This window comes from Amia ocellicauda, chromosome 4 (assembly GCF_036373705.1).
Source record: "Amia ocellicauda isolate fAmiCal2 chromosome 4, fAmiCal2.hap1, whole genome shotgun sequence".
Classification (NCBI taxonomy): domain Eukaryota; kingdom Metazoa; phylum Chordata; class Actinopteri; order Amiiformes; family Amiidae; genus Amia; species Amia ocellicauda.
In genome coordinates this window covers 9,436,905-9,463,868 of record NC_089853.1, presented here as the reverse complement: position 1 = coordinate 9,463,868, position 26,964 = coordinate 9,436,905, and the positions used below count along the sequence as shown (strand labels likewise).

The following is a 26,964-nucleotide window of genomic DNA, read 5'->3' as shown; positions in this document are numbered from 1 at the left end:
TTGAGCAACAAATGGACAGTTAAACCCATAGCAGTGTTATCTGATCAAGACATTTAATGCAGTTTGTAATAAAAAAATGTTTATTTTTTGTTCTTGTTCTTTTCTAGGTCATTTTCATGAATTCAAAATCAACTTACCAGTGATCACTGGGTGCTGGGGCTTTTTTCTTTCTGTATCTGTAAGTACTATCTTTGATTTACATTTTTGTTATTCTTGTGCTTAAGAATAAAAGTGTGCAAGTATCTGTTTATCTTGCAGCCCCACCAAACACTTTCATACCTGGAAGAACTGGCCAACAGACCAATGCAACATTACAATAGGCTTGACATTTCCTGTTTTATAATTGGCTTATTCTGCCTCTTTGCATCTGTGTTAATTAAGCATTTTTTTCCCTCCAAAGCATATCTATAAAGATTTTAAAATAATGTTTTTCTTTCCAGAGTTTACACACAAGTATGCAATTGCATGCAGGTTTGATGGAAGAATTAAGTGCCAAAAAAGTACATTGCGGTCAATATTAAGTAAATTAAAGACTCCAAGGAGGACTAATCTGTTCTCAGTATTGGTTCTGTGTGTATTCTCAAACCTGGAACTAAAACAGAAATATGTTCCTAATTTAATGCTTCATAAAATTAGGCATCATGGTGTACGTTTTAGAAGCCTGCTGTGTTGTAATCTCACTCTGAGTTGTGATCTCAGAAATCAGGAAGAAAAAGGCTTTGTTCTGACTTCTCCTGGTGAAATAACACAGAGTTTTATGAGTCACCATATATACCTCCATCTTCGTATAGAGAAACCTTTTGATTATATTCTTTATGCTAATGTAAAGGTGTGTTTTTGGGGTGTTTATGGCCGTCCTCTGCCTCAATAAGTGTATTCAGATCAACGAAGAAAGAGCTCTTTTAAAGAAACACAGGCAATCCTTCAGGAAACTTTCAGTCTGTTAGTATGTGGCTACAATAAGCCTTTAATGGAATTTTTTTCTGTTAGTAATAAAGATCATATCTGGAAAATGACTGCTATAGGTACCGTTGAGCAAATAAAGTCAAGAAAGTTTAGTTTGTATTCATCTTTTTTAAATGTCACTAAGAGAAGGTTTCATCAGAAACAGGACAGAATTATATTAATCTGGTTAGAAAAACACGATTGACCTGCATAATCAAGCAGCACACTGATGAAAGCATATCCTATCTCAAAGTTCAGAGCCATGTATTCATATGTGCAGTTTACTCCAATGATTCAATGTCAAACACTATCTTGAGGGTAGATCAATAGACGTCTGTCTCTAATAGAGCTGGACCTTTTATTTTGTTTGTAGTGTCTGCTAGTGTTGTTAAGTCCACACACGAAGAAATCATTACATTTCATGGAGAGAAGCTTGAATGAAACATACAGGGAAGCAGTTTACTTCTGCTTCGCACAGCAGTGCAAAATGCAAAAAATTACAACCCTCTGGAATGATTATGGCTGTTGTTCTGAAAGCCTTGTCAGTCAGAAGAAGTTCTGAAGCCATTTGTTGTAGAACAGTAGACAGATCATCTTTGTACACTTTAAGGCACCTAAAACACATTTGAGAGATCACATTTCTATAATTATATATTTTAAACAGAACATCCACCCCAGGCTTTTCTATAAAAAAAAAAAAATTAAATGCATTTATAAAATGCAATGTTATGTGGCTCGTAATTGTTACATATTTTAATTTTCTTAATGGAGAACATCTTTGTTTTCAAGACATTATAAACTACCCATAACAAACACAACACCCTTTATAAAACATTCAGGAAACCCTGAAGGGGAGTCACAAGAAGGGTGAGAGAATTTACCAGCACATACATTATGTCTGTACCATGTTTAAAGTGAACATTTCCAGAGGCTGCAGATTGTTAGTAAGTATTATTTATACAGAACATTTTTTTTCCTATACAAAGAGCTTCTCATGTTGATCATTTTGGGACCTAGACGTGCATAAAAAAGCAAACAAACAAATAAGCTCTATTGGTTCGACTACATTTCCTTTAACTAGTACTACTTGTGCTTGTGATTATAGATTGTGACAGCAGATACAATCAGGAGAGCCATAGAGAAGGGATGGGATGTCTATTACAATAACAGGTTTGCTGCCTGTTCATTCCCAGATAAAAATGAATCATGATTAGGTGGTAGTTCTTAATTTGTCTTTGAAAAATAGAAAAGGCTGTTAACAAGTATACCAGTTCAGCACTGATAAGTTGCAGGTATCATGTTCTATTTCGGGAATAAGCCTGGTATTATTGTAAAAAAACAAAAACAAAAAAAAAACCTCAATAACTTCTGAGTAAGGAAAGCAAACACAAGCTGTATGCATTTGAAAGCTGGCATATATCCAGAAGGGAGACTCACAGTGTAGGGTTTGTGTTGCACACTGTGTGTATTTCAGTTTCAATGCAAGAAAAGCGGACTTAACAAAACGGCAGTAAGAATGTTTAATACACGTATTTTTCTAAATGGGTTACTTGGAAGTGGGTGTCATAGTTGTGAACCCAACATCCTCGGGCTCTTGGTCAGGTATTTTGCAAAGGAGTTTTCCGTGTAGACACGCTTTCAGAGTAGAAGAAGGATCAAAGAGGATCATGAGTATTTTTCTTTCTTATAAGCATCTGCAATTGCATACTAAATACCTTTTATAAGCACCTTCAAGGTAAATGGTTTAAGGCAATAGATGCACAGGTCTACCGTGCATCAGAAGCGCTTTCACTTTTTATGCAGTTCATTGATTAACAGAAAACAGAAATGTAAATACCGTACAAGTCTCTTTTTATTTAAAAATATCTGTGTGATGCACCTTTTTTTTATTCCCCATTTCTTTTATATAAAAGATACATATTTTCTGGTTTGTATAAAGACAAGTTATGTGTGCGGTGCGAAGCGTTAATTCCCTGGGCTTCTTCTAGTCTATGCCACTGACCAGATTTATCCAGTAGATCCCACGGGACTGGCAGCTGACTGCTGCTGGGGCTGAGTGAAATGATGGCTGATATTTCCCAGGCATCCTGTGACCCAGTGATCCTTGTTGCCGGCCAGGCGCTAGTGGGCATGGGCCTGATCATTAAGGTCTGCGTTAGTCCTCTGGTTGACACCAAAGCCTGCTGTTTGAGGTTTGGACCTGACAGTGATCAGGAGTTGCAGTGGTATATTAGATTGAACAGGGCAATCTCAAATTCAGAACTATAAATTTACAAAGTTGCAATAAGCAACTCTCAAAATGTAAAAATAATCTGATTTTATGTCTTGCAAATTCTAGAAAATTGGGAAACTAGAAAATGTATTTAAATGTATTGTATTCCTGGCAAATTTCAAATACTGGAACTGCTCCATTCTTTTTATTGTTCAGTCAAGCATTATCAAATTGTGTTTGCACCTTTTAGGATGTGAAAATGATTCCACTGGATGAGGTGCCATATAAATTTACAGGTTGCATAACTAGGTTTAACAACTAAATTCTCCCTGATTAACATAACAGTTGCGCTTGTAATTATTATTTGCAGCTGTTGCAAAGGGGGTCATTGCCTTGGAGGTCGGAGTGCGGAATTTTCTTGTGCTTGATGAGCTGCGTGGCTTGACGTTGTACAGTATTGTGCAAAGTTTTCAAGACTGTACTAAAATGATATTTGAAGGCTGTCAGACTGTGTTAAAAAGGACTGCACCGCTCAAGACCCTAGTGGCTAGGATTCAACATGTATCCTTGTCTTACTCATTCTAGAATGCGTGTTTATAAAGTTCCAAGGAGCATCCAATTCCCAGTTCACTTATATCAGCAAGACTTAACTCGCTCATTAATCTAAATTCTTTTGCAACTTTAATCTGCATGTTTAATTAATCATAAAATGAGGCGGTAAGTAATTTCAGCAATGTGTGGCTTGTTATCAGACGCATTTAATCACTCTTCTGTGAACTCATTTGGAAACACCTGAAGACTTTGGGAGTCGTTTTGAATAAGCATAACATGTTCTTTGTCAGTGTGTACCATTCATCTAATAAGGCAATGTGCCCATCAAGTCACTTTACATTTTGTAAATAGCACTATTGATGTCCCTCAAGAATTTGACTTGCCATAACTTTACCGTATGCTAACTGGAATGATGTAGCCTTTCAAATGAGATAATTAAATATCAATGTGCCACTTTAAGACACTACTAACCCCTGGTGCATGTCTTTGCTTCTAGCATGTATTAAAACTTTCCATCACTTTAAGTGATGTAGTTGTTAAAATAATCTTTCCATTTAAGATTGATTTGCACATTAGCAAAACAACAAAAACATACACATCCAAAATGGAATCTACAAGTACATTTAAAATGTGATATACTGAGCTCTGATGTGTGTCACTTTTTTCTCTCTTGGACCTTCTGAGTTTTAGCACCAAGTGTGACACTGCAACCAAGTCAGCTTAGCCACTTTGTTATGGCAGCTAGCCAGCCAGCCTAGCCTCCTATAGCTTCATATCCACAAATACTCTTCTTTGTTTTACATTGTCAGAGCATTTTTTTATAACAAGACAAAGATTGTGCCTTGTAGTGCAATTTAGTTATTGGCCTTTCCTTTTTTTTTAAAGTATTATATAGCCAATATACCGAGTGGTGCTAGTACAGATTAAGATGTCAGGGAAGGATATCCACCCACGAGGCCAGTTCGATTATGTGCCCTTAGCATTGTCAAGCACTCACTTTGGCATGAAGATTAATGAATCATTCATGTTTCAAAGATATGCCTTATTCTCTGTGCAGTCGTGGTAATGGGGCATATTGTACAGGAGGTTCAGTACTGCAGATTCTCTAAACACTTCATGCTGTTTGTCACATTAACAGAATTTCAGAACAACAATCCCAGCAGTTGGAAAGTAATAGGAAAGATTAAGAAAAATAAATAGATCACCACAGACTTCCAAGGAGAAGCTGTGCAAGAGCAAATGTTGCCTTGAATTCAAGACTTGGATTTGACCGCCTATGTGAAATGACCATTATCTTGTTGTCAGGATTGAGGGAGGGAATGCCCTTTACATATTAGAGAACTATCTCATGGGGCCACATATCTGTGTATTTTTTGTCAAGCACTTTCCATTATGCATTCTCCATTTTATACTATAACTATGAGACACCCTATTTCACCAACTTACAAAATATGAACACAATGATTTGACTACATGGAACACAATCCAAGAGTTCGGCATTAGAAAGCGGTGCACTGCACTTACGATTCGTAGCAGACAGAAGCCCTTATTAACAATATTTCACTGCATTGTAAGTGATGAAAGGTATTCGGACCTGAAGCGTGGGAATCGAGCTGTAATTCCTGAGATTATGCAATAAGGAGAGGTATATTAATCGTATATTTCTATTTGCTGTGTTTTCTGTCATCTGACGTCCTTTATTTAATGTAATTTAACAATGATCTTGTTATTGTCTTGACTGCCTTCCTCCTTTTGGAAGGAATGAAAAGGTAGACATGTCGTCAACAGCAGAGAAACGTGTAATTAAGCTCCCCACTTCCCCAGCTGTTTAAAGTAATGCATAAAAAAAAATCCTGCAAAATGAATTAATGATTTCAACCATGAACTTGTCTCCCAAAATGCTATGAATCCTCTCAGGCTGATAATGCACTGACCTAGGAGTGTGAAGCCTCTGTTATGTTGAGAGTCGCCAGTTAATTGATTCACAAATTATTTAAAGTTTGCTGTCCCCAGGAGAGTGCTTTAAACTAATGACAGCTATTTCCAAAGAGTTTAAAAACTCTTTCTTTTCGCCTGGCATCAGATTGTAATAAGATAACCGGCTTAATCAAAGGCCTGCAGGGGCGACCATTGCAATGCCTTCCTAGCCTTTTTTTCTCCTCGGTTAAACTGGGGCTCTGAGATTAATTTACCGACCGAAACCCATAAACCCATTTTACCCTGGGGGTCTTTGAAATGGACATGATTATACTTTAACATTGTTTTCCTGTATAAATGATACAGATACTTGGGAAGCATTTGTGTTATACAAATGAGATGTTCAGTTCATGTCAGCTGCATATGGTTAAGTAATTGGAAAAGTGGTCTTTACATCAGAGCCAAGACCGAAATAACATTTTTTTGTTGTTGTTGTTGCTCTCTTTCTTCCTCAATCATCTAAAAACCCAACAGAAGTTTTAATATCTTGACTCAGAACACACTGGCATTCTAGGTTCCGCACAGACCTTCTAGAATAATCTAGAGTTCTTATTCTACAGAATGCATTATTTCAGCTCGACAGCAATTTTTAATCCAGAAATACAAATAACCACCAACACTATGTAAATACATTATCTCTTTCTTTTTAATTGTTTTATTTACTTTTCACATTCATTACTTACAATCATAAAAGTGTTCATTTGTGCTTTTGTCTCAAGGATCAATTATCAGTGCAGCATTAGGCATGATTTACTGACTAATTTGAGTTTAACAACTTGAGAAATATGATTGGGAAATCTCCTGTTAGGCATGAATTGCTATGCAGTTAGTTAAAATTAACATTCAACTGTTACAGATCATTTATGAATCCTTGCCACAAGACTAGCATTAATATTCATTATTTTATGCAGCATAATTGATGAGCTGGTTATAGCTGGCAATTCATCCTTAATACGTACTTAATAATATCTATTTTCTGTTATTAATAACAATCAGTTCAGCATGGATTAATATGTAATTTGTACGCAATAAAATGTGTAGAATAACACATATACAAACGGTTTAACAGAAATATCATTTCTTTCTGAAACATTTTACACTTAAAAAAAACAAACCTCTACGCTCTATTAAATATCAATGGCTGTAGAGTTGTTTTGTTTTTCCACACAATATTTTACCAAGTGAATAGTGTCTTCTGTTCTTTCATATGTGCACATTCAAAGATGTTGCTGTTTAAAGATATAACTGCTTCAGTACAGTAAATATCCATACACAATTAAATGTTAATGTGATTGCTTAAGGTAATTGCGTGAATGAGTCACTTTTTTTCCCAAAGTTGGTTGAAAGTTTGACGCTACGAGAAAGATACAGATGGCTTATCATCAGGACTACTGTGTAGGCGTTCAGTCCTGCACTGGTTTTTACTATTGTATTGTGACATCTTTCCAGATAATCATAGACAGAACAAAACCTGTTAGATAATGCTATTGTTTCCCTATGGTCGGATGATACCATGCCTGCTGTTGACTGCAGTGTGGTTTCCTTTTAATATTTGAATACCAAAACAGTTCCTACAAATATACATTTTGTAAATGGAAGGACTACCTTGAATTTGTGTTTTGACTTTCCAGGGACTAAAGAGAGGAGAGGACAGAGCATGATGCCATCTGAGTTTTTGGGCATCTGATAAATTGTTCATTAACTGAACTGCTCATCCTGGTTGTTAAACACTTAACAGCTCAGCCCAGTGGCTCAAACTGCCCAAACTTCATGTCACAGTTTGTTTTGTTGGTTTCTGATATTATGGGCAATTTGGGATTAAGGGCAATACTATGTGCTGTACTATTCTAAGAAAATGTTATGTTGTTTTGATTAGTTGACTAAGTTTTTACTTTTTAGGGTCATTGATGTTTTCTTAATATGTCAAAGAAAATATTATCTGAGGTATGATAATAAGACTTTTATTGACTCGTTTTTCCGTATCTTTGTAATTTACCATCATTGTGTGTGTTTTGGGAAATGTGTTACCAATTACTCAATATTTATATAATTTTTGAATATTTTTTTAAGCACTTCAGTTTACTTTGCAATGTACTGAGAGGGAAGAAATCCGCTACATCCGTTTTAGATTTTCATTTAAACAACAACGTGGAGTCATAAATGTGAAAAAATTAAGTACAGTCATTATTTAACATATCCATTTCCCAGAGTTGTCAGAGGAAGTACTTCACTAGTGTACCAGTGTGAGTAAAGTATTGTTTTCAATTGAGGTTGCTGCTGCAAAGACATCAACCTAAGTGCCAAGCTCCCAGGTATTACCATGCATTTCTTTAATTAATTTATTTCTGTTGTATTCACTTTAATTTTTGTATTGTCTTCTGTGTTCTAAACAAATAGCACTGCTTTACCGTCACAGGGGTCATTTAGTATCATCTGAGAGTCGCATATCGTTTGTCAAAATGAATTGGTCCTGCGATTACATTGTGAACGTTACACAATCAGGAAGTGACATCAACAGACTGTAGCCTACTTTATCAAAGTGGGAGTCTTGAATTTCTAAATTTCAGCAATAAACTGAAGTCTGGCGTGACAGTTTTGAAAGTGGTCCACCAGGTATCAGTATCTAAAATAATACTCATGTGTTTTTTCTAAGGATGTTAGTAAGTTTCTCCGTGGTAATATGTCTATTAAAAACAACTTCAGCTCAGCTGCTTGCTGTAAAACAAGGTGGTCTGTTACTTACCTATTAAGTGGCTGTATCTATTTGCTAATATCAAGGAGCCTCTAATCTCATCCCCATTAGCAAGTGCTGTCATTCAGACACACAGTGTCTGGCTGATTTAAATAAAATGAAATGAAGATAGTTGTTTCTGGTCCCCTGGCTTCACTCATTGCCATAAACATATGCTCCGCGCCCCGCTTCTTTCCATCTTATTTATGACTTTAATTTGTTGTGTGGGCTGCGCTAGAAATTAAATTTAATACAATTCTCGCAGGGACCCTGTCATATAATAACATGGTAATTTCTGTGTATCCTTTTGAAAAATGAGGAAATTAATTCTTCTTGACATGTTCTAATTATTCCAGTGTGAACGGCAAATCCGCTTTTCCCAGCCCCTGAAGTGTTACAGGCAAGCGGCTGCTGTTCAGCACTGAGGTGCTAATGCTGACCAGCAGTGCGTTTAATTTGAAACATGAGCAGACACCTTTCAACACACCTTCCTAATGTTGGAGTGCTTTACACAAATTAATTCAGTACTTATTTGGCAGCTCAGTCTTGGGCGGGTTGTGCGGGGAGAAGGGGAGGTTCGCGGTGGGGCAGGGTACAGAAATAGGAGGTTGGTGGCAATCTTTTAGCCCCCAAAGAAAGTCTATTTGGCCTTACTTCATGTTTTTTCTTGTTTTCTCTCTCTCTCACGTCCTGTGGAAGTTGAGAAGTAATATTGCATCTTTAAGCGGGTGGATTTTACAGTAAAGCAGAGTTGATGGGATTGACTTATTTTGTCCCTCTTGCCAAAGCCCCTTTGCACCTCCTCACGTACAGCTGAAAGGTCTTAAATGCTAATTTAATTAGACTGTCATCAGCAATCCTTAAATTCGTAATAATAAAAAAGCTACATTAAAACTGTGGGGACAATAATTATAAAATATATCACTTGTGTGATTGGTGATTGGGATACTTAGAGAGTTGTTCAAGGCACAAGGCACTGGAGAAATGTGTTTCAGAGAACCTGGACATTTACACACTATTGAGGTGCTAGAGATTCGGGTTGAAAAAATTACATTCTCACAAGCGGAGGTCACTTAATGGCCTCCCTCTTATGTCACAGAAGCTGCCACTCTGTGTATATGGGCAGCCTTTGTGTAATTTCATGATAAATAGTCTCATTCTGATTGGTATGACAGCACGCCATACGAAGGCGAGAGGAAGGTTCTTTTTATTGTTTTTGTTTGTTGTTTTTTCTTCCATTTTCTGGTGCCATTCCTGAGACACAAATGGCTCCATCAGTTCTTCAGCTAAAAGGGCTTCTCATGCCTTTTGTCACCCATTTAGCACCTTTCAAAAACACTAACAGAAACACTTAGGAAAAGGCCATTGAAAATACAAAAGATTAAATAAAATTATATATATATATATATATATATATATATATATATATATATATGTAAGAGCATGTAAATATATAAATATATTTACAGCTCTGGATCAAATTAAGAGACCACTCCAAGTTCAGAAATCAATGTTAAGTGGTCTCTTAATTTTTTCCAGAGCTATATATATATATATATATATATATATATATAAATCCTACATAAGTTTAGCCTCTTGACATTACATCTAGTGCTTGGACTTGTGATATTCCACAGATTGCTCAGCTACAACAGATCTGGTGGCCTTTTAAAGTGACCCCTTGTGTTGAGCCTTATTAGACAGGTTGCCTTAGTAAAAGGTTTACTTCAAAATCTGATCTCTGCATCTGCTTGCCACGCTTCCGAAAGTCTTAGTGTCTCGCTCTGTCCGTTTTCTTAAAAAAATTAAATAAATTAACAAACCAGTGGAGTCTGACAAAATGTACTTCTGTGGCTGAAAACACTGATCCAGTTTACTGTTTGCAATGGCATTTCTGAAAACGGGTTGAAGAAAACCAAAAGCCTGCAGTCCTCTCTTTCCATGCAGAATCCAGCACTTTGCAAAGGAAAGATCCTGTGGAACGCTAGAATCCCACAATAAATTTAAACCTCCTGCTGTTATTGATTAATTAATTGCCTGAAATTAAGACACCCGCAGTTGTTCCTGTATGACATATTTTCTGAATGACAGGGCAATTACACCAGGAGCTTGGTTTATGTTCAAAAAGAAATTTAATCACGGCGCAACAAGGGAATCTTGATATCAGACACGGCCAAGTGCATGGGTAGTTAATGTGAGCTGTGCTCCCCATTTGAAGCTCTATCGGATTTGAATGATTATGCATAACTCAGTGCGAGATATTAGAAGGCTTCTTGTCTCTAGTGTTTGAGCCCCATGTTAAGGTGTGACCTGAGACTGCGATCTAAAAACTTACTTTAATGTCCTCAATTAAACTTTCAAATTGATATTAACCCCAGAGATGGATTTGATACATCAGCGACCAGATTCCCTTCACTATAGTCCATAAGGAACGTGCAAGTTCAGTCCTACATGTGAGATTTTCTCTTTCCTATTTAGATCAAATGAAAAGGAACAAAAATATATTTAGGTCACTTATTTTTTAGGGTCTTGCAAAATATATACTAAGAATGCAATATGGTTAGACATAGCAAATCAATATGAAAGTATAAATCTAGTTTTAAAGCATGACAAAATTGGCGTGACACATCTAACGTTATCGCTGCACCAAAACAGTGTGTGTTTATTTTTACACTGGTATCAGTCATGTCTATCTATACAAAGGCCCTGCAGTCATTTAATTTAGAATAAATTTTGCATCGCTGATAAATAATGTCATGTAGTCTGTGATTAAATAACTGAAAGAAAAAAATATATATTACTGCAAATCTCTCTTAGGTCAAAGCCATAATACCATAATTGATTTGGTGTGTGTGTGTGTCTTTTGACTCCAGAACAGACTGTTCTAAGACATGCGGTAATACTCTTCTAGGGAACACTGCCTTATAGTTTGTCGGTGGGGTTTCAGTGTTACTCATAAAGAGTCACAGAAACATGGCTGCTCCATACAGAAGGATTTTCGTTTTCCGACAGCTTCATTTTGGCTCTGCGAAAGGAACATTTTGCCTCACTGTATGGAAGAACTGAGCTGTGCCATTATCCTCTAGAGCGTCTGTGCATAAGCAGAAACCACTTTTTATTTCAGGCAGATTCAGGTTCCTTCTAGTCCTCCAAGATACTGACAATTTTGGTAGTGAACATTCAGGGGTACTACGTCAAGATAGGCACGAGTGAACGTAGATTGTTGGTTAGTATTTCCAAAACCACTAGTCTAAATGGTAGTTGTCATCTTTTTGTTGAATTGACTGAGTTTGTATTTTCCTATCCTTGAGGCCACAAAGACAGCAGTACCATCTGTGACCCTAATACGTTTGTGTAGGTGATATGCTTCAATTTTTTTTACCTGAAACACTTTAGTAGGTGAAATGTGTTAGAAAATTACTGAAACCTTACATGCAGATGATTTCACTATGGGAAATGTTATCATGCCTTTCCACTAAAGAGTTAAATCATTGTGGACTCTCTTCAGGTTTAGAAAAGCAAATTAATCTGTACCAAAATGTATTTGGTACTGGGATTGTTTAAATATGTGCAAACATTTTACAAATATTACCATCCATCCAGAAAACAATCTACTTCGCGGCATGCAGTTTTAACAGGTAGATACCCTTCTAGTGCTTAGGGCAATTGGTAACATTTCTTGTTATGTAACACTGGCTGGCAATGACGGAAGGCTTAGGATTACTGATAGTTGTCAAGGTCTAAATGGCAGTAGTATGGAATTAATTCAGCAGTCAATTTCACTAAAAGTTTGAAATCTGTGCTGTATTAGAGGAACGTGCAGAAGCTGTGTTAATTACTAGCTTGTTGTCCATATGGTTCTGTTTTAATAGAACACATTTGTTGCAGATGGTTGGAAAGTTGCTTGGACAGAGCCTACACTGGTGATGACTAATTCTTCGAAGGCCTATACTATATTTTAATGTCGAACAGTCTTCTGAGAGAAATCCTGTTTCATTCACAGATCCACTGCCCTTGAATTGTGGCCTGTTCTAAATATAAGTCATTCAGCTCTTTTTTAGCTCTTGGAGAAGAGCAAACACAAAATGGGTTAGTCATCTTTTCCTTAATTCTGACTCCAAACCACACCTCACTTGGTTTATTAAGACTTTCATTTGTCTCCATCACCACAATGGTTTTCAGAGCATGTTTCTTTGAGGTAATGCAGAATATAGAAGGGGCTTGAGAGTAAATCAAAGGCAGGCCTACTTATACCTCCACCCCCATTAACTATCCAGTATCTGCCCAGCTAGAAGTACTATTGAAGGTTGAGTTTCTTGTCTTGCATTACAGAGTATTTTGTACTTGCCTTGCACAGTATACAGAGGTTATGTGCCAACAGAGTTTTTTCTTGTAATCCCCAGGGCCAAGAAGGTATTAACCTTCAGAGTTTTGCTTGGCTTCTGAACATCAGATTAATCAAACCAAATCAAAACTTAATATATGTATTTTTCACCATATGAAATTGCTTCCTTGTTTGATTGTGTTTTAAAAATGTTGACAGTGAGCATGTTTTGTCATTTTTCACATGTAATGGGATTTAAAGAAACACTGACTTTTATTCTTCAAAAACACTGAATTGTAGAGAAAGGGTAGAACGTTATCTTCGTTATAGGTCTCAAGTAGTGTGTGAGTTAAGAAGAGCAAAATTTATACTTGGAAATGTATACAATAACTTATACAATTGCTCCAGTCATTTGTTTGCATAAATACCTGAACATATAGGATACATTGTGTATAGCCTAGTCTATGTGTCTTTAAAAGTCACAAAAATGTAGTTGCCAGTGTTCTCACTATTTCCGTTGGAAGTTAATTTGGCTTTTATTTTATGTCACCACAGCTGTGTCATCTGTGTATTCATATATAAGTAATGTTTAGGTTTTTTTTTTTTTTAATTGTGTGATACTGTACTGTTTCCTGGGCAAATGCCTAGCCAGAATGAGACAGCAGAGTCTCTTTCATTTTTTCTTTTTGTTTTTTTCCTGCCCAATCTTAGTAGCGAGGAGATACGGTTCATTGGTTTTGCGCAGTTTTACTGTTGTTTTCTCACATTGTCACTGCAATACCCATCTTATTATCTGAACGGGGCATTTGTGGCCTGACCTATCCTCGGACACCTGATTGTGTGAAAAGTCTCGGTTAAATCCACTGGGCCTTGGAGGCCTGGTACCCTGCTAAGTGCTATAGAGACTGAAAGACACGGTGTCCTTGGGATATAAAGTAATTTGTGTGCTTTTGTCTCAAAAGTCACTGTTGCACTTGAGAGAAGAGCCCAGACAACCAGAGGTGCTGAGCAAGCACTAACAAATTCACTTGTAGAACATCTCAGTCAAAAATTGTAAGAGGATTGTTTATTTGCTTTACTTTTACCCGTGTGTATTATTTGGTACTTCTTAAAGCTGTCAATGACATGAATTTAATTTAATTTATTTGTTTTGTATTACAATATCAAAACACAACTTTCAGCTCTTTTGAAACATTAGAGTATGATACATAACATATCTGGGATTAAAGAAAAGTAAAATGTGATCAAATGTTAAGCTTACATGGTGAATGAATTAAGTTGCTGAATTGAAATGAAAGGGTAATATGAGTAGTAGTAATATCTCCACAAACAGGCATCCCTATCATTTTCTTTTCTTTCAGAACTGTTAAGTATTATGAGGATAATTACTCGCTGTGTAATTCTTTTGAATTGTAATCCCTCTTTTTTGAAGGAAGTTTTTGCAAGAAGAAGAAAAAAACACCTTTAATCAGAAATCTTTGCTTGCAGACTCGTGTGGGTTGTATTTCTCAGTAATTTTGCAGTAGCATTTTGACATACAATTTGCAGTTACTAGTGCATAATGTTTAGATTTGTTTTTTGCTGGTTCCATATATAGGCCTATATATACACATACATACACAGTGTAAGTATTTCATACACTTATTTGAATACAGTATGTATTCTCTGTGGACTTAATTTTATTATTCATTCAAGGTTTTCCATATCATTCATTTAGCTCTTATTAAACTCTAATTTATATGTATACATCATCTGAGAAACACCTTGTGGACATATTGTGTAAATGCAATTGAAGATTTCAAGAAATAATTTAAATTTCAGAGCAATTAATATAATGTCAGCTCATTTGTTTTAACAACAATACCTCAAAGATGAGAGAATGTTACTAATTTTATCTAACAAAAGTAGTCTTTCTAAAAGAATAGTGACAACATGCATGTTGTACAAGCTATCAGAAAGGGAAAATAAATAAATAAATGCTTCTAAACCTGCACTGTATCCCAAGGCATGCTTTTAAACTCAATGCATAGTATTTATCAAACCTTCAAAACCAGTGACATCATGACCACATCCCCCAGCCCCCCCTTCTCAGAAGCTGTGCCATGCCAGTATAGGACTCTTGTGGTTGGGCTTCCAGAAGCCACACTGGCCCGGCCACACATGCTCAGCAGCTGGACCACCTTCAGCTGCTCTGCAGACACGAGTGGGAGGAGGCTGTCTTTAAGGTTAAGGCAAAAGCCATTTGTGTAATGCAAACATATCATCAGACTGGGGCTGGGAGCGTTGTATGCAAATTGTTGCTCTTTTGAAGGGAAGTTATAATTAATGAGGTAGGAGAGGGGAGGTTTCTGGGGGTTTTAACCACTCTTCTTGTGTGTAAAAAAAAAAAAAAAAAGTATTTACCGAAAAGAAAAAAAAAAAAATGTTTTTGCCTGTGTTTGTGCGGAGTTACAATGGTTTTCTATGTATTTCTCCTGCCGCAGAACCCCAAATGCAGACATGGAGGGCTTTCTCCGTAGCAGCTTTTTACTGAGGTTAGTTCTTTATGTTGTTGTTGCAGGACAGATCTCATGTGTGCTTTCACGATTTCAACACCCATCCCAAATGGCAAGTGCAAGATGAAATGACAGGATGTGTAATACAGCCGACAAATACTTTTTGCTTGTTCATGAGAAGGCAGACCACCACAGCCTCCTGCCTTCTTCTTAAGTAAAGCATGCAAATATGGCACTCAAGAGTCAGAATGAGAGAACGAAGATTGAAAGTAGAAGATCTGACGCATACCATAGCCTGGACAGTTAGATGAGGTCCCTCACTGTTTAAATGAAATGTGCTTGTTTATCCACAATGCGCAAGGCAGCTTGTGACAGTGGTGGTGGTGGTGGGTGTATGTGTCTGTGACTGTTTGTTTGGCAAGAGGAGTTAAGGTTTCTATGTCATATACTCTTATTGTGTCTTTTGTCATATTCATATCCAAACAAGCAGAGAAGCCACCCCACCCCTCCCCCCTGTACTTCTAATTAAGAATTCATGCTGTCATTACTCAGAGGAAATAAATACCAGTAAGTGAAATTACCATTTGCTGTTCTTCTTCTGAACTACCTTACACAGACTCTAGTGTTGCATCCTAATTAGTCGTGTCTCATTAAAAGCAGCAGTGTCTTCCTTTTAAGCTAGTGTCAGCCAAACTTTACTAAACCTAATGGATTTTCTTTGATATCATTGCTTTTTTTTCCAAAATTGATTGCTTAAGTGTAATGAGGATCATTTATTTGATTAAATTTGCACTAATTTCCTTCAAACTTGTCCAAACTTAATCAAATAAAATAAATTATAATGCAATCCACACTACTTTAGGCTAGCTGTTGATTTGTTCTAAAACTGTGCCACGAGGAACCTTAGACTTTTCTATATTAACACTGTTACCTACAGCTACAGATGTAAGGATTTAGTAAGCCTTCTGACTACAGAACAAGATACAAACTTAACAAACTTAATAAATTCAAACAAAATGTAGCATAATATGGGAATCTGCATTGGACAATAAAGATTGTACCACTATGCCACCAATGGTACAAGCAATGCTAGCAAACAGCTTTGACATTTTCCACTGAATTGACAGATAACAAGAGGATGGTATAACTTCATAGATACCTTGAGAAAAGCGGTAGAACAACCACCTTCATAGTTTTACATTTCCTTTGTAAGCGATCTGCAAAAATACTTGGACATGCATTTCCAGCTGGCCCATGCACGTCTTATAAATTCTGGTCCTAGAGAGGGGAGAGGTATGTAGTGCCTTGTTAACAGAGATATTTTATTACAAGAAGAAAGGGCCAAAGCTTTGTGTTTAATAGACGGATTCGTAAAACTGGCTTTTTTAATTTAGAGAGTCGGAAATGAGTGATTTCTGTTTCTTTTGAAGATTACTTGTGCCCGGTTTATCTTGACCCTCTTAATAGCTGTGTGTTCTGAAGATGAAGTGGGCTGTAAAGTTTTGATCTTGTTGGCATTTTCACAGGGAGCCAATTCTAACTATTGTGTTTGGGAGGGGCTCAGGGTTGGGATAAAGAAAAAAAACAGTAATGGTGTATCTGAGAAGATGTATATTCCAAGATAGGACAGCAAGGAGATTATCCATTTAATTATTATATGTACTCATCAGTCTTTATGGTCCAAGCTCATTAAATTAATTATAACTCTCTGTGCAGAAGTTATTGTTTAATATTATACAAGGATTGTACAAATTCCAATATTTTCAAATTACTTAAATAGAATCCACCCTCAAAAAAATATGGACAAACAAAAATGTATGCAAGGTATTTTCTGAATACAATGTAAAATATAAATGACATAGTGCTACATTAGCATACAGTTAATCACACATGCTTTATTTTAAACTAAACCTCCCAGTAGCTGTTTTGACAAAGTTACATTCTCTTTCAGATCTTTTTCATTTCTACATCAACTGCAAGCAATAATAATGGCAACAAAATAGCATAGGAATAGTGGAGAAAGCAGCGCAATTTAAGAAAAGTCATAAACCCAGAGCTTTTACTGAGTGTCTGTTTGTGTTACATTAGTGTATGTCTTTTTCAGAGCGTTTGTGAAAGGTGTTAAATATAACACATTTGGAATTGTTTTAACATAATAGCTTACAATCTGTGAATCATTCTAATTTCAGTGGGGATTGGAGGAAATTCCCAGACTGGATGTTGTGCATGTAAAGATGTAGGCGTTTTCTTTCTTATGCAAAACAGATTAAACAGAAACTTTATCAGTCTATGCCTATTTTTTAGGTGGAATAAATTGTTTTGAAGGTGCACCAGGTACCAGGTGGAGTTTAAATTGGAGGAACATTTTATCCCTATGTCAAGACTTTTTGTACAAAAAAAATACAAAATAGTTAGCCTTGAAGAGAGGCAGGGAATTATGTTCTTAATCCATTAAGAGTTGCACATTTATTCTTATTCTTTTTCTTAATATAGGAAACCGTGCGGTCATGGGGCAGAAGATTTAAAGTGTTTCCTTTAGTCTTTTTACAGGAACATCACAAACTGAAGTATTTGGTTTGATTTGAGCCACCTGTTGAAAGAGCACAAATTCCAATTTGGACTTTAATGGCTGTATTAAGATAACTAGCTTGGGAGGGGGGAGGGGGGAATGGATAGCAAACTCCTCTTTAATCCGCCCATGAGTGTTATAACAGAGTAGTGGCTGACAAAAAAGAAAAAAGACACAAAAAAGAAGAAGAAAAAAAATCAGTCTGACCTTTGGCTAGGATAAAAGGCCGTTTCATAACAATTTCCTTTTGTTCTTTGTTTAAGCCATTACTCAAAAAGGAGACTTCGATTAATCTAAGTAAATGCATCATTACAGTACTAATCCACATCCTTCTGTCAATGTCTGTTTTAATTAAATGAGAAACGCCAGTAGAAAGATATCACGCACAAGCTCCGAGATTGAAGGAGGAAAACCTCAACAATCGGCAAGATTAAAGCAGGGCTTTGCTTCGGTTTTTGCCCTTTTGCTCGGCCAGTGCTTATTGTCTTTTAGAGATGGAAGAGGGAACATGTAAAAACCACAACATCTTCTTTTATTAAGTATCTGAAGTAGGTCAAAGGGGGCTTTGTCAGTGTAATTATGTGAAAGTATGACAGCAACTCAAGCACATGCTTAAAGCAATTAATACATCTATTCTGGTATCACAGCAAGTCAGTAAATGTGTGTTTTACTATTCAACATGCTCAGAAATAACTCATGAGGAATAAAAGCATGTGCTTTGAAATGTCATATTACTATATCATTGTAAATATCTTAATGATATGCCTTTTTTAATGAGCCACAAATCTATATGATGTCTGGAAAATAAGACACTCTCATTGTTGATTGAGAACTTTACCATATCTTTCTAAAGTTATGATAGTGTTGTTTTAATATATACATAAATAAATTAATCGTAATAAAACTGAGGTAATCTGCAAAATCTGATTTATTTTTCCTTTCTTTTAAAAAATACGTGCAACATAATATATTAGCCGTGTTAATTAAAAAAATTAACCCAGTTCTTTGTCAGTATACATGTCAGAACTGTGCGTAAAAGAAGCTCATTGCTCCGGCAGCCCCATGCTAATCCCAATGGAGAGGACCTCCTCCCACATCTCTGCCATTATTTGATGTAATGAAAAGAGAAAGTGTGTAACACTGAGATTGTTAATTAATTTAGTCTAACAAGATGAAGATAAATGAAGCACACTGACTAGGCAAAGGGGCCCACTTAGCATTCCTGTTCCCCTCCTGCTCTCTGGCGCACACAATGGAATAGATTTAAAAGGTGCAGTTCTACTTTTGGTCCATTTTCACTTGCTAAATTTAGAACGAAAGTGTTTAACTAGCCACGTTAATCTTCTTTTAATCCATTAACTCCGGTAACTACAGTGAAGCTCCTTGTGCTGACACCCCTGTTATCCAGCTGACTATAGGGTTAACAAGTTACAATCAAATACTTAATTTGAATGTATTAAGTATTTAAGCTGCTTTACTTTGGTTGTATTTGGATAAGTACGTTTTTTGTCGTTGGGTGACAGATTCTGGTTATTATGTTTATATATGTAGTTATTTTTATTAAAATCAGATTTGTATGTTTCTAATAAACATCTAGCTTCTTTATCTTATTAATTATCCACTTTTTAAACATTTTATTGAGAATCTGGATTTTCAGTAGCGTGATCCTGAATCAGAGCTATTTTTTGTCACACAATACAAATAACAGTCTTCTGAGAAAATACATTTAAAGGTGTGTGTATATATATATATATATATATATATATATATATAATTTGTTTGCATGAAGTTGTTCGTATTGAAAGAAAAATTATCGGTCAGTAAGTGTCATTTTCTAGCCACATCCTTTTGCAGCTTTTGTTGTGAGTTATACTGGTCATGCAAAGGACCATTGTTTGATCTTTTTACTTTAGGATCAGCATTTTTTCCACTTTTACGAACAAGACTCTTTTAACCTTGTCTCCTGATGCCACAACACTGTAAAAAAAAAAGTATTCTTCAGCGGGTAGAATCTTTCCCATCTGCATAGCCATCGGCGAGCGCAGCTAGGCGATTATTTGAGGGATGAAGAAAACAAAACAAGAAAAGAACATTTTTTTTAAAGAGCCAGACAGTTGTCTTCATCCACACCCTTTTCAGCAAATCAGCAGTCTATCAAGGACTTTCACTGCAGACAATTCTATATGGGCTGGGATGGCAGCACAGACCAATCATTATGGCACCCATTCTCCGGTCCTTTATTTTTCAAGTCTGCAACAATAGGTTGTTGATTGTGTAGACAACACCAGAACAATTATGTTCTCTGTTTAGTGGCAGTGCAGCATTTTAATGTCCGCTCTTAATAATGGTCTCATTATTGTTATTCTTAGACTGGGCCTCAGGAGAAGGAATAGTTGCTGGCAGTACGTCATTTTTTTTTTTGCAAATTTCGATTAGCTCATCATGTTGTCTGTACGGTGAAAATCATAGCTAATTAAGGCAAGGGGGCTCTGCTACCAGCTTTCTAGCTCATGAGTTAAAAGGTAGCACTTGATAGGCTAATAATGTGAAAAAAGGTGGTATAAAGAAGGATTAGGGCTGTTGCCGTAGTAACTCCAACTTCCATCTGCGAGGGAACAATGGACTTGTGTTTCTCCACCACCTTGGTGTACAAAAAAAAAAAAATGTTCTGAAAGGACAGGACCCTTTTTAACAACAAAGTGGAATCCAGGCCTAATAGGCTCTTTAGTGTTAGTTGTTAGGAGAGACCACGGGGGGATACACGAGATGAAAGGTCACAACGTAATCCAAGGACAGCAAAGGTCGTTGTCTCGTTTTACAATAGCAGTTTGTTTTGTACTTTCATTTGTTACTGACCGTCGAGCGAACCACTGGACCAAATACCTGCAGCTTACCCACTTGAAACATTGAGAAAAAGAGAAAAAGGGCCCTGCACAGTGTGGCACAACATATTTTTCACTTACCACTTCTAAATAAACACAAACTAGAATTATCCCAAGGAGCTTAAAGAAAAATAACTTCCCCTACTGAAACTACCCATCAGATGTTGCTTGGACCCTTTCCAGGATGCCAGAAAGTATACAGTAGTTCACACGCTCTTCCCAGGAGTTAGAAGGCACCCCAGAGAATACAGGTTGATGCAGTTATGTATTTGTTTCTGGCACTTCATTCTCCATCCTGATAACAGACATCTGGAAGCCGATTTAACCATTTACACAGTCTGAATGTTGTTTTACAGATGCCTTAAAGCTCCTACATTTTTATATATCCGTTTAGATACACACTTAGACAGACCATGATCAGCCACCAATATTGTTTCTATGATCAAATACATTTTGCAGTTAATGAGCTGCATTTTCCTTTTGATATTATTACAATGAATTGTAAGAAATAAGTTTTAATAAATCCATGCAGAGAACACAGTCTTCAGAGACAGGGTGCAGTGACACAGAACCCCCCGCAAAGTTATGATCTCCTTATGGTGCTCCTAACATTTTATGTTTCTTATTACAACTAGAATATGTCTGCTCACATTAGGCTAATTTATGGTGTGGGCCACTGTAACAGCAATACGGGTTAATGAATTTGGCATTACTAATTAACTGCTATTGAAGGCTGAATATTAATCCAGTGACTGAGAGGGAGACAGCTGAACATTTTGTGGAAGAGGCAGGGGCAGTAAAGTGGAAATGGCTGTATGATAAATGAATACCTAACATTGCTCTGGTTTTGCTTCTGTGAGATGGCTGTAGGGAAAACAAATCTGTGGTCACGAAATTCCAGATAAGTAAGATTTTATTTGGTGTGGCCTAAGAGACATTCTTGATATGATTATCTCTAATTTAATAGAATGTATTAGCGCTCTAACACTATCTCTCTTGTTTAGAAAGTACACAACAAGGTCTATTTTGAAATGGTACTACACAGGTGTTACTTTAGTGTAACCATTAAGCAGTGTTTCCCCTGACATATAGAAGTCTATCTTATTTTCTTCAATAAAAACACAGATTACATTATTTATTTATTCATATTTCTATCCCAATGTGAAGATTAATTTCAACTTGAAATAACGGTGTTAGGAATACCAGAACTAGCTTGAGGAATCTTGCACTTCTGAATCTTCTCATATGTACTATATATCATTCCGTGTCATACAATGAAAGAGCATTTTGATTGCAGGAAATCAATTCAATTCTGTGCCAAAAAGTCTTTTGCACGTAATTGTGCTGAAAACACAATTTTCAAAAACACCTAGTTTCACCACTGAACAGAGATGGCATACGATCTGCCACAGAAACGCTGCTGTACCCCTGAGAGAAGTTACAGCCCTGTCTGCCCTTAAAGACCCAAGAAGCTGTGCTTTATACTGTGCACATAGACTAATACTGCATTAACTGTTTTCTGAACAAACTGATCTGCTTTTGTCCACATGCAGACAGTGTTAATCATGCATTCATATTACAGCAAGTTACTGTTTTCAATATTACAGAGTAGGACTATGGTATGGGTTGAATCACCTTAATAAGTGGTCCAGGCTTAACCAGCTTTTTGATAGCATGTGGTGCTGTGCTACGTTATAGCGCCGGAAACCAACAAGCAACTGCTTCCAAGGTCACGAGTCGTCAGGGCAGCCGCAGCAGCAGCAGCTATCACTGAGAGCTGGATTTTCAACCCTCCTACAGCAAACGTTCCTTCGCATTCAGTCTGATGCTCTCTCCCTTGGAGCTAAGTCTTTCAATTTAGATTTCAATTAGTGCCAACGATAATGTTAGTTTTGTGATTAAGACTTCTGTCCTCCAGGAATCAGACCCCTCTGCTCCACGTTTTTTTATACCACGGCAATCAGATAGAACTTGATGAATTGTGCATGTAATTACGCAAGTTATTGAATATTCAGATTGCTAGACATCTAGCAAACCTGATGACTCTTGGTGTGATATTCATAGTGCATTAACTCTAACTGTATCAAACAAGTGGCATAGTTAAAACCCACTCTTGTAATGAGAAGGCCAGTGTACACCATTAGTCAGAGATAATAGCAGCCACTAAGGGGGAACTCAATTAAAAATTACACAGACACATTATGATCTGCCTTGTTTCTGTATTCTGTGGCATTATTCAATGAAATCTCTGCCTGAATAGCTCTTATAATTAAGGGTTTGTTGGGGGATTTTGTGGAGATAGTGGTTAGGTTAGGGGCAAGGGAGTGTGTGCTGGGTGACCACTTCCATTATAAAAATGTAGAGCACTCTGCTGGTTTAATGTATTGAATTATTAAATCTAAATTTGATTCTTTACTGCTTCACTCTTTTCCTTGGGTTTTCAGGGATATGACACAGTGGCTTAATAGCCTTTACTTTGGAACCAAATATTTCACAGGGAAAACAAAAGAGGACCAATGCAATTTTGACAATTTAAATTATGGCACTGTTTAGATGTGCAACTGTGTATATCTATTAAACACACCCCATGGTGCATTGGCTTTATGAACCCTCTCACGAATGCCAGCATGCAACCAAAGAAAAGCTGTTTGGATACAGTACATAATCAGTCTACTTTGGGGCTTTTCCCATGGCCCAGCTGCAGTGCAATGTGATTGCACCCAAGATGTAGCTGCAGTTCAGGTTTGGGTAGGTGTGCACTATTAATATATTGTTCAATGTATAAAAGGCATTATGTTTAAGATAATGCACTTGAATCAGTGTTGACTAGCAGGATGGATCAGTGCATTATGCTTCGAAAAGAAGCAAATCAGCAAAGAGAAGTTGAAAGACTCTACACACAAGCTTGAACAATCAAATTAATCATCCCAGCGAAGATGGGATTCATTCATTAGGTTTACTACTTTGACGTTTCTACCTTTAACCTAAAACTTAGAGCAGAGAGTAACGTTGGTGTACGATTTTGGCTGGTGGTATGTGTAATTCACGACACAATTTTAAAAAACTTAAAATTTATAGGCACTTTAATGAAAGTACCATTTATTGCATGCAGTCTCTTGCTCCTTGGCAATCCCCATCAGTGATGGGTGTGCAGAGCTGTGTACTTTGTGGTTATTATTTTTGAGCAGGACTCAGCAGTACTAAAATCTTACAAATAAATAGGTAAAAACTCAGTATTTCCAAAATCTGCATAATAAACAAATGCAAAATGTGAAATTGTGTTTTCAAAGCATATTTTCCAAAACTTGTTCTAGTTTTGTTTTAATCAGCTGTTTTGTAAGGGATCAACTTTAAGCATTTTGTCTTTATGTTTTAAAAGCATCGTAAAATATTTAGACTGAAGCGATTTCGATTTGCTGTTGTACGGGCACTGTAATAATAGAGTCAGACCATCTGCAAACATTACAGTTTTATATTGTTAAATAATTCACTAAAATGTGTTCCTGTCCTTTTAAAACTTGACATTGTTTTAAATAATACAGGTGTTGGTATAGGGTGGTGCGATGGTTAGCGCTGCTGCCTCACAGCTCCGCGGTCCCGGGTTTGAGTCCCGGCTTGGGGGGCCTGTCTGTGTGGAGTTTGTCTCCCCATGTCCGTGTGGGTTTTCTCCGGGCATTCTGGTTCCCTGTGACCCTCACCAGGATAAGTGATTTCAAAGATGAATGAATGGATGGAGGTGTTGGTATAAGCTTGTAACAAATGCATTCAAGTTACATCTTCAATATTCTCTGGAATGCCCAATGTAATGACAGATTTTTCTTTGCTGAGCTTAGAAACTAGAATAATGCAGAACAAATTAGGCATAGAAATATGAGAATAAATATTGACGATGTTAATTAAGCACCTACATATCTGTGTGTTTGTAAAATTTCTGCCAGGATTTATAAAGCTTTCAAAGGCTTAAGTACATATAGATATGCCCACAATAATGTATAAACATTTCTAAGGAAGGCCATGTGTGCTCTATCCTTGAATTTATTTAGTACTACTAATATTGCCATTAGTTAATCAACATTGTGATAAGCTTTTATTATGATGAAGAAAAATACTGTCAGACCATGCTGCACAGTTCTACAGATGTCGATATCAACTACATATTTATCTATTTATTTACACACATATATTTCTGTTTCTGACAGTTTATCTTAAATGATATGCAATCAAATGCAATACGATAACTGACAAGTCATGGGTAAGATAATACTACTAAAATGGTGCAAAGTACCGCATAACAACTTAATTGTAAATATGAGTAGTTGGCTATTGCTTTAATTTGGAATATAATTAATGAGCTCCAATAATTTATCTGAGTTCATTTTGTCAGTGCTTGCCCTTAGGGCTAATATTGTCCTTCTGTCTCTTAAATATTTAGACAGATGTGACATTAAGAATCGTATTTATTCTTGTGAAAATGCTGAAATAATTGTATTCATATTTAATATAGAAATGCTGTGTACTACAGTGGAATCTATTACAAAGTGTCTTTTCGTGTATTATAAGCTGCAAAAGTTCTGTATGATGCACTCCCACATTTATACCTGATGATTGGTATTGTGTGTATTAGTATTTTGTATTTTTTGATGACGATAAGTAACTGCACTTATATAATATAATCACTACTGTAGAAGGATATTTGAAGTGCTTTTCATTGTGTTCTCTCTATTTTAAACCCCATAACATTATAAAGAAAAGTGCCTTTTTGATGTATATTGTATTCTGTTTTATATGCAACATACCTTTGATGTTTAGTTTGATATAACTTTCCTATCATTAGAAAGGTCTTCATATCCTGTCATGAATGATGATGATGATGATTATTATTACTAATTTGGATACAATACATTTTCAAACCTGTCCTTTAATGTAAGGAAGAAACCCCTTCTCCCTGTTGTACCCCAGTATTTGCTGAATGTGGTGCTTACGAATTTAAAGAGGGTTTAGTGTCCTGGACCTGTGTTTGCTTTACCCTACACCATGTATATTATTAGGGTAATAGGATTGGACTTGTTTACAGCAACTGTTAAGTTAAGGTAAGGTCAAAGAGGGTGCTTAAAATTTGTGTAACAGGCTTATTTACACTTTAGAATAGCATTGTCGTAGCCTGATCACGAACATGGGTGCCAGAGCGGGCCTGGATTGGAGATTCCATGTCGGGTCTCAGATAATGCTGGTTTGGTGCACAGTTCTTATTCTATTTTGATACCCGCGATAACTGGCATATTGCAAAAGACGACCTTTGTTAGCCCCTAGCTATTGTTTGCAGATTGGTTGCACATTCTGTAGGCTGTGAAAGACACATCTGCTACCTCAGAGCTCCGCTGTACAGCAAAGCTAAAAGTGCAGGGGGGTCCTGATCTAGAGATAGAAGCAGAATCTCTCTCTACTTATCAAATATTTGTCTGGCCTTCACAAGCTATTTGCCTTTGTCTGTTTGCTTTGGTTATTTAAGTCTATTTGAGTCAGATAGAGACAATATTATAGAAGATTGACTCACTGGGGAAATTATATTTCTTTTTTCTCTTTTGCATGATGTACCGTATGAATATGTTTCACACTGTATCTTTTCATCTGTTGATTTTTTTTATTCTCAAATAGATCTTCAGCCACACCATTAGAAAATGTATAGCCTCGTAAAACTATCCGCTCGTGTTTTACGTGAACTGGGTGAGCTGTGGCTGCCTGTGAAAAAGTAATATGGATGTGTTTCAAATATACAGGAGATACTTAGTGTTCTTCTTTTTAAGATCATTATTCAAATAAGAAGTAGGCAATATAGAGCTAAACATTTAATCCTATTTTCTGTAGTAGGGAGTGTCTGTATTTTCTCTTTTTCTTGGGGTTTTGTCATTGGTCTGCATTGTTCCCATGGTGTATAATTCTGACCCCGGTGAATTGCACATGCAGAGTCCCATGGCTGCTTGTTTGCTATATGGTGCTATATGGTGATTATTATTATTGCTCAGAAAGCAGAATTGAAGCAACTGATTATCGTTTTTTTTTCTTCTTTCTCAGACAATGTTGACGATCCAATTTTCTACTTAAGATTTCCTCTTATACTATATATATATATATATATATATATATATATATATATATATATATATATATATATATATAGTCATATATACTGTAGATATTATAGAGGATGTATTATTCAAAGGTATCAGCAGCTTCTTTGTCAGTGACTGATACATTAATGACCACCAATTCAACCCAA

General features: G+C 36.4%; 1 protein-coding gene across 11 annotated transcripts in view; it reads left to right on the top strand.

Moving 5' to 3' along the window:
* Positions 1-26,964, top strand: part of sox6 (SRY-box transcription factor 6) — a 190,160-nt gene that overhangs the window by 32,870 nt on the left and 130,326 nt on the right. For 8 of the 11 annotated variants that reach the window (XM_066700903.1, XM_066700912.1, XM_066700911.1 and 5 more), the window contains exons 2-3: positions 108-178; positions 15,225-15,275. In XM_066700903.1, the coding sequence (XP_066557000.1) occupies positions 15,241-15,275 (35 nt within the window). In that variant the 5' untranslated portion in view covers positions 108-178; positions 15,225-15,240. The remainder of the gene's footprint in view (positions 1-107; positions 179-15,224; positions 15,276-26,964) is intronic. The other 3 variants (XM_066700907.1, XM_066700905.1, XM_066700906.1) reach the window with 1 other exon arrangement.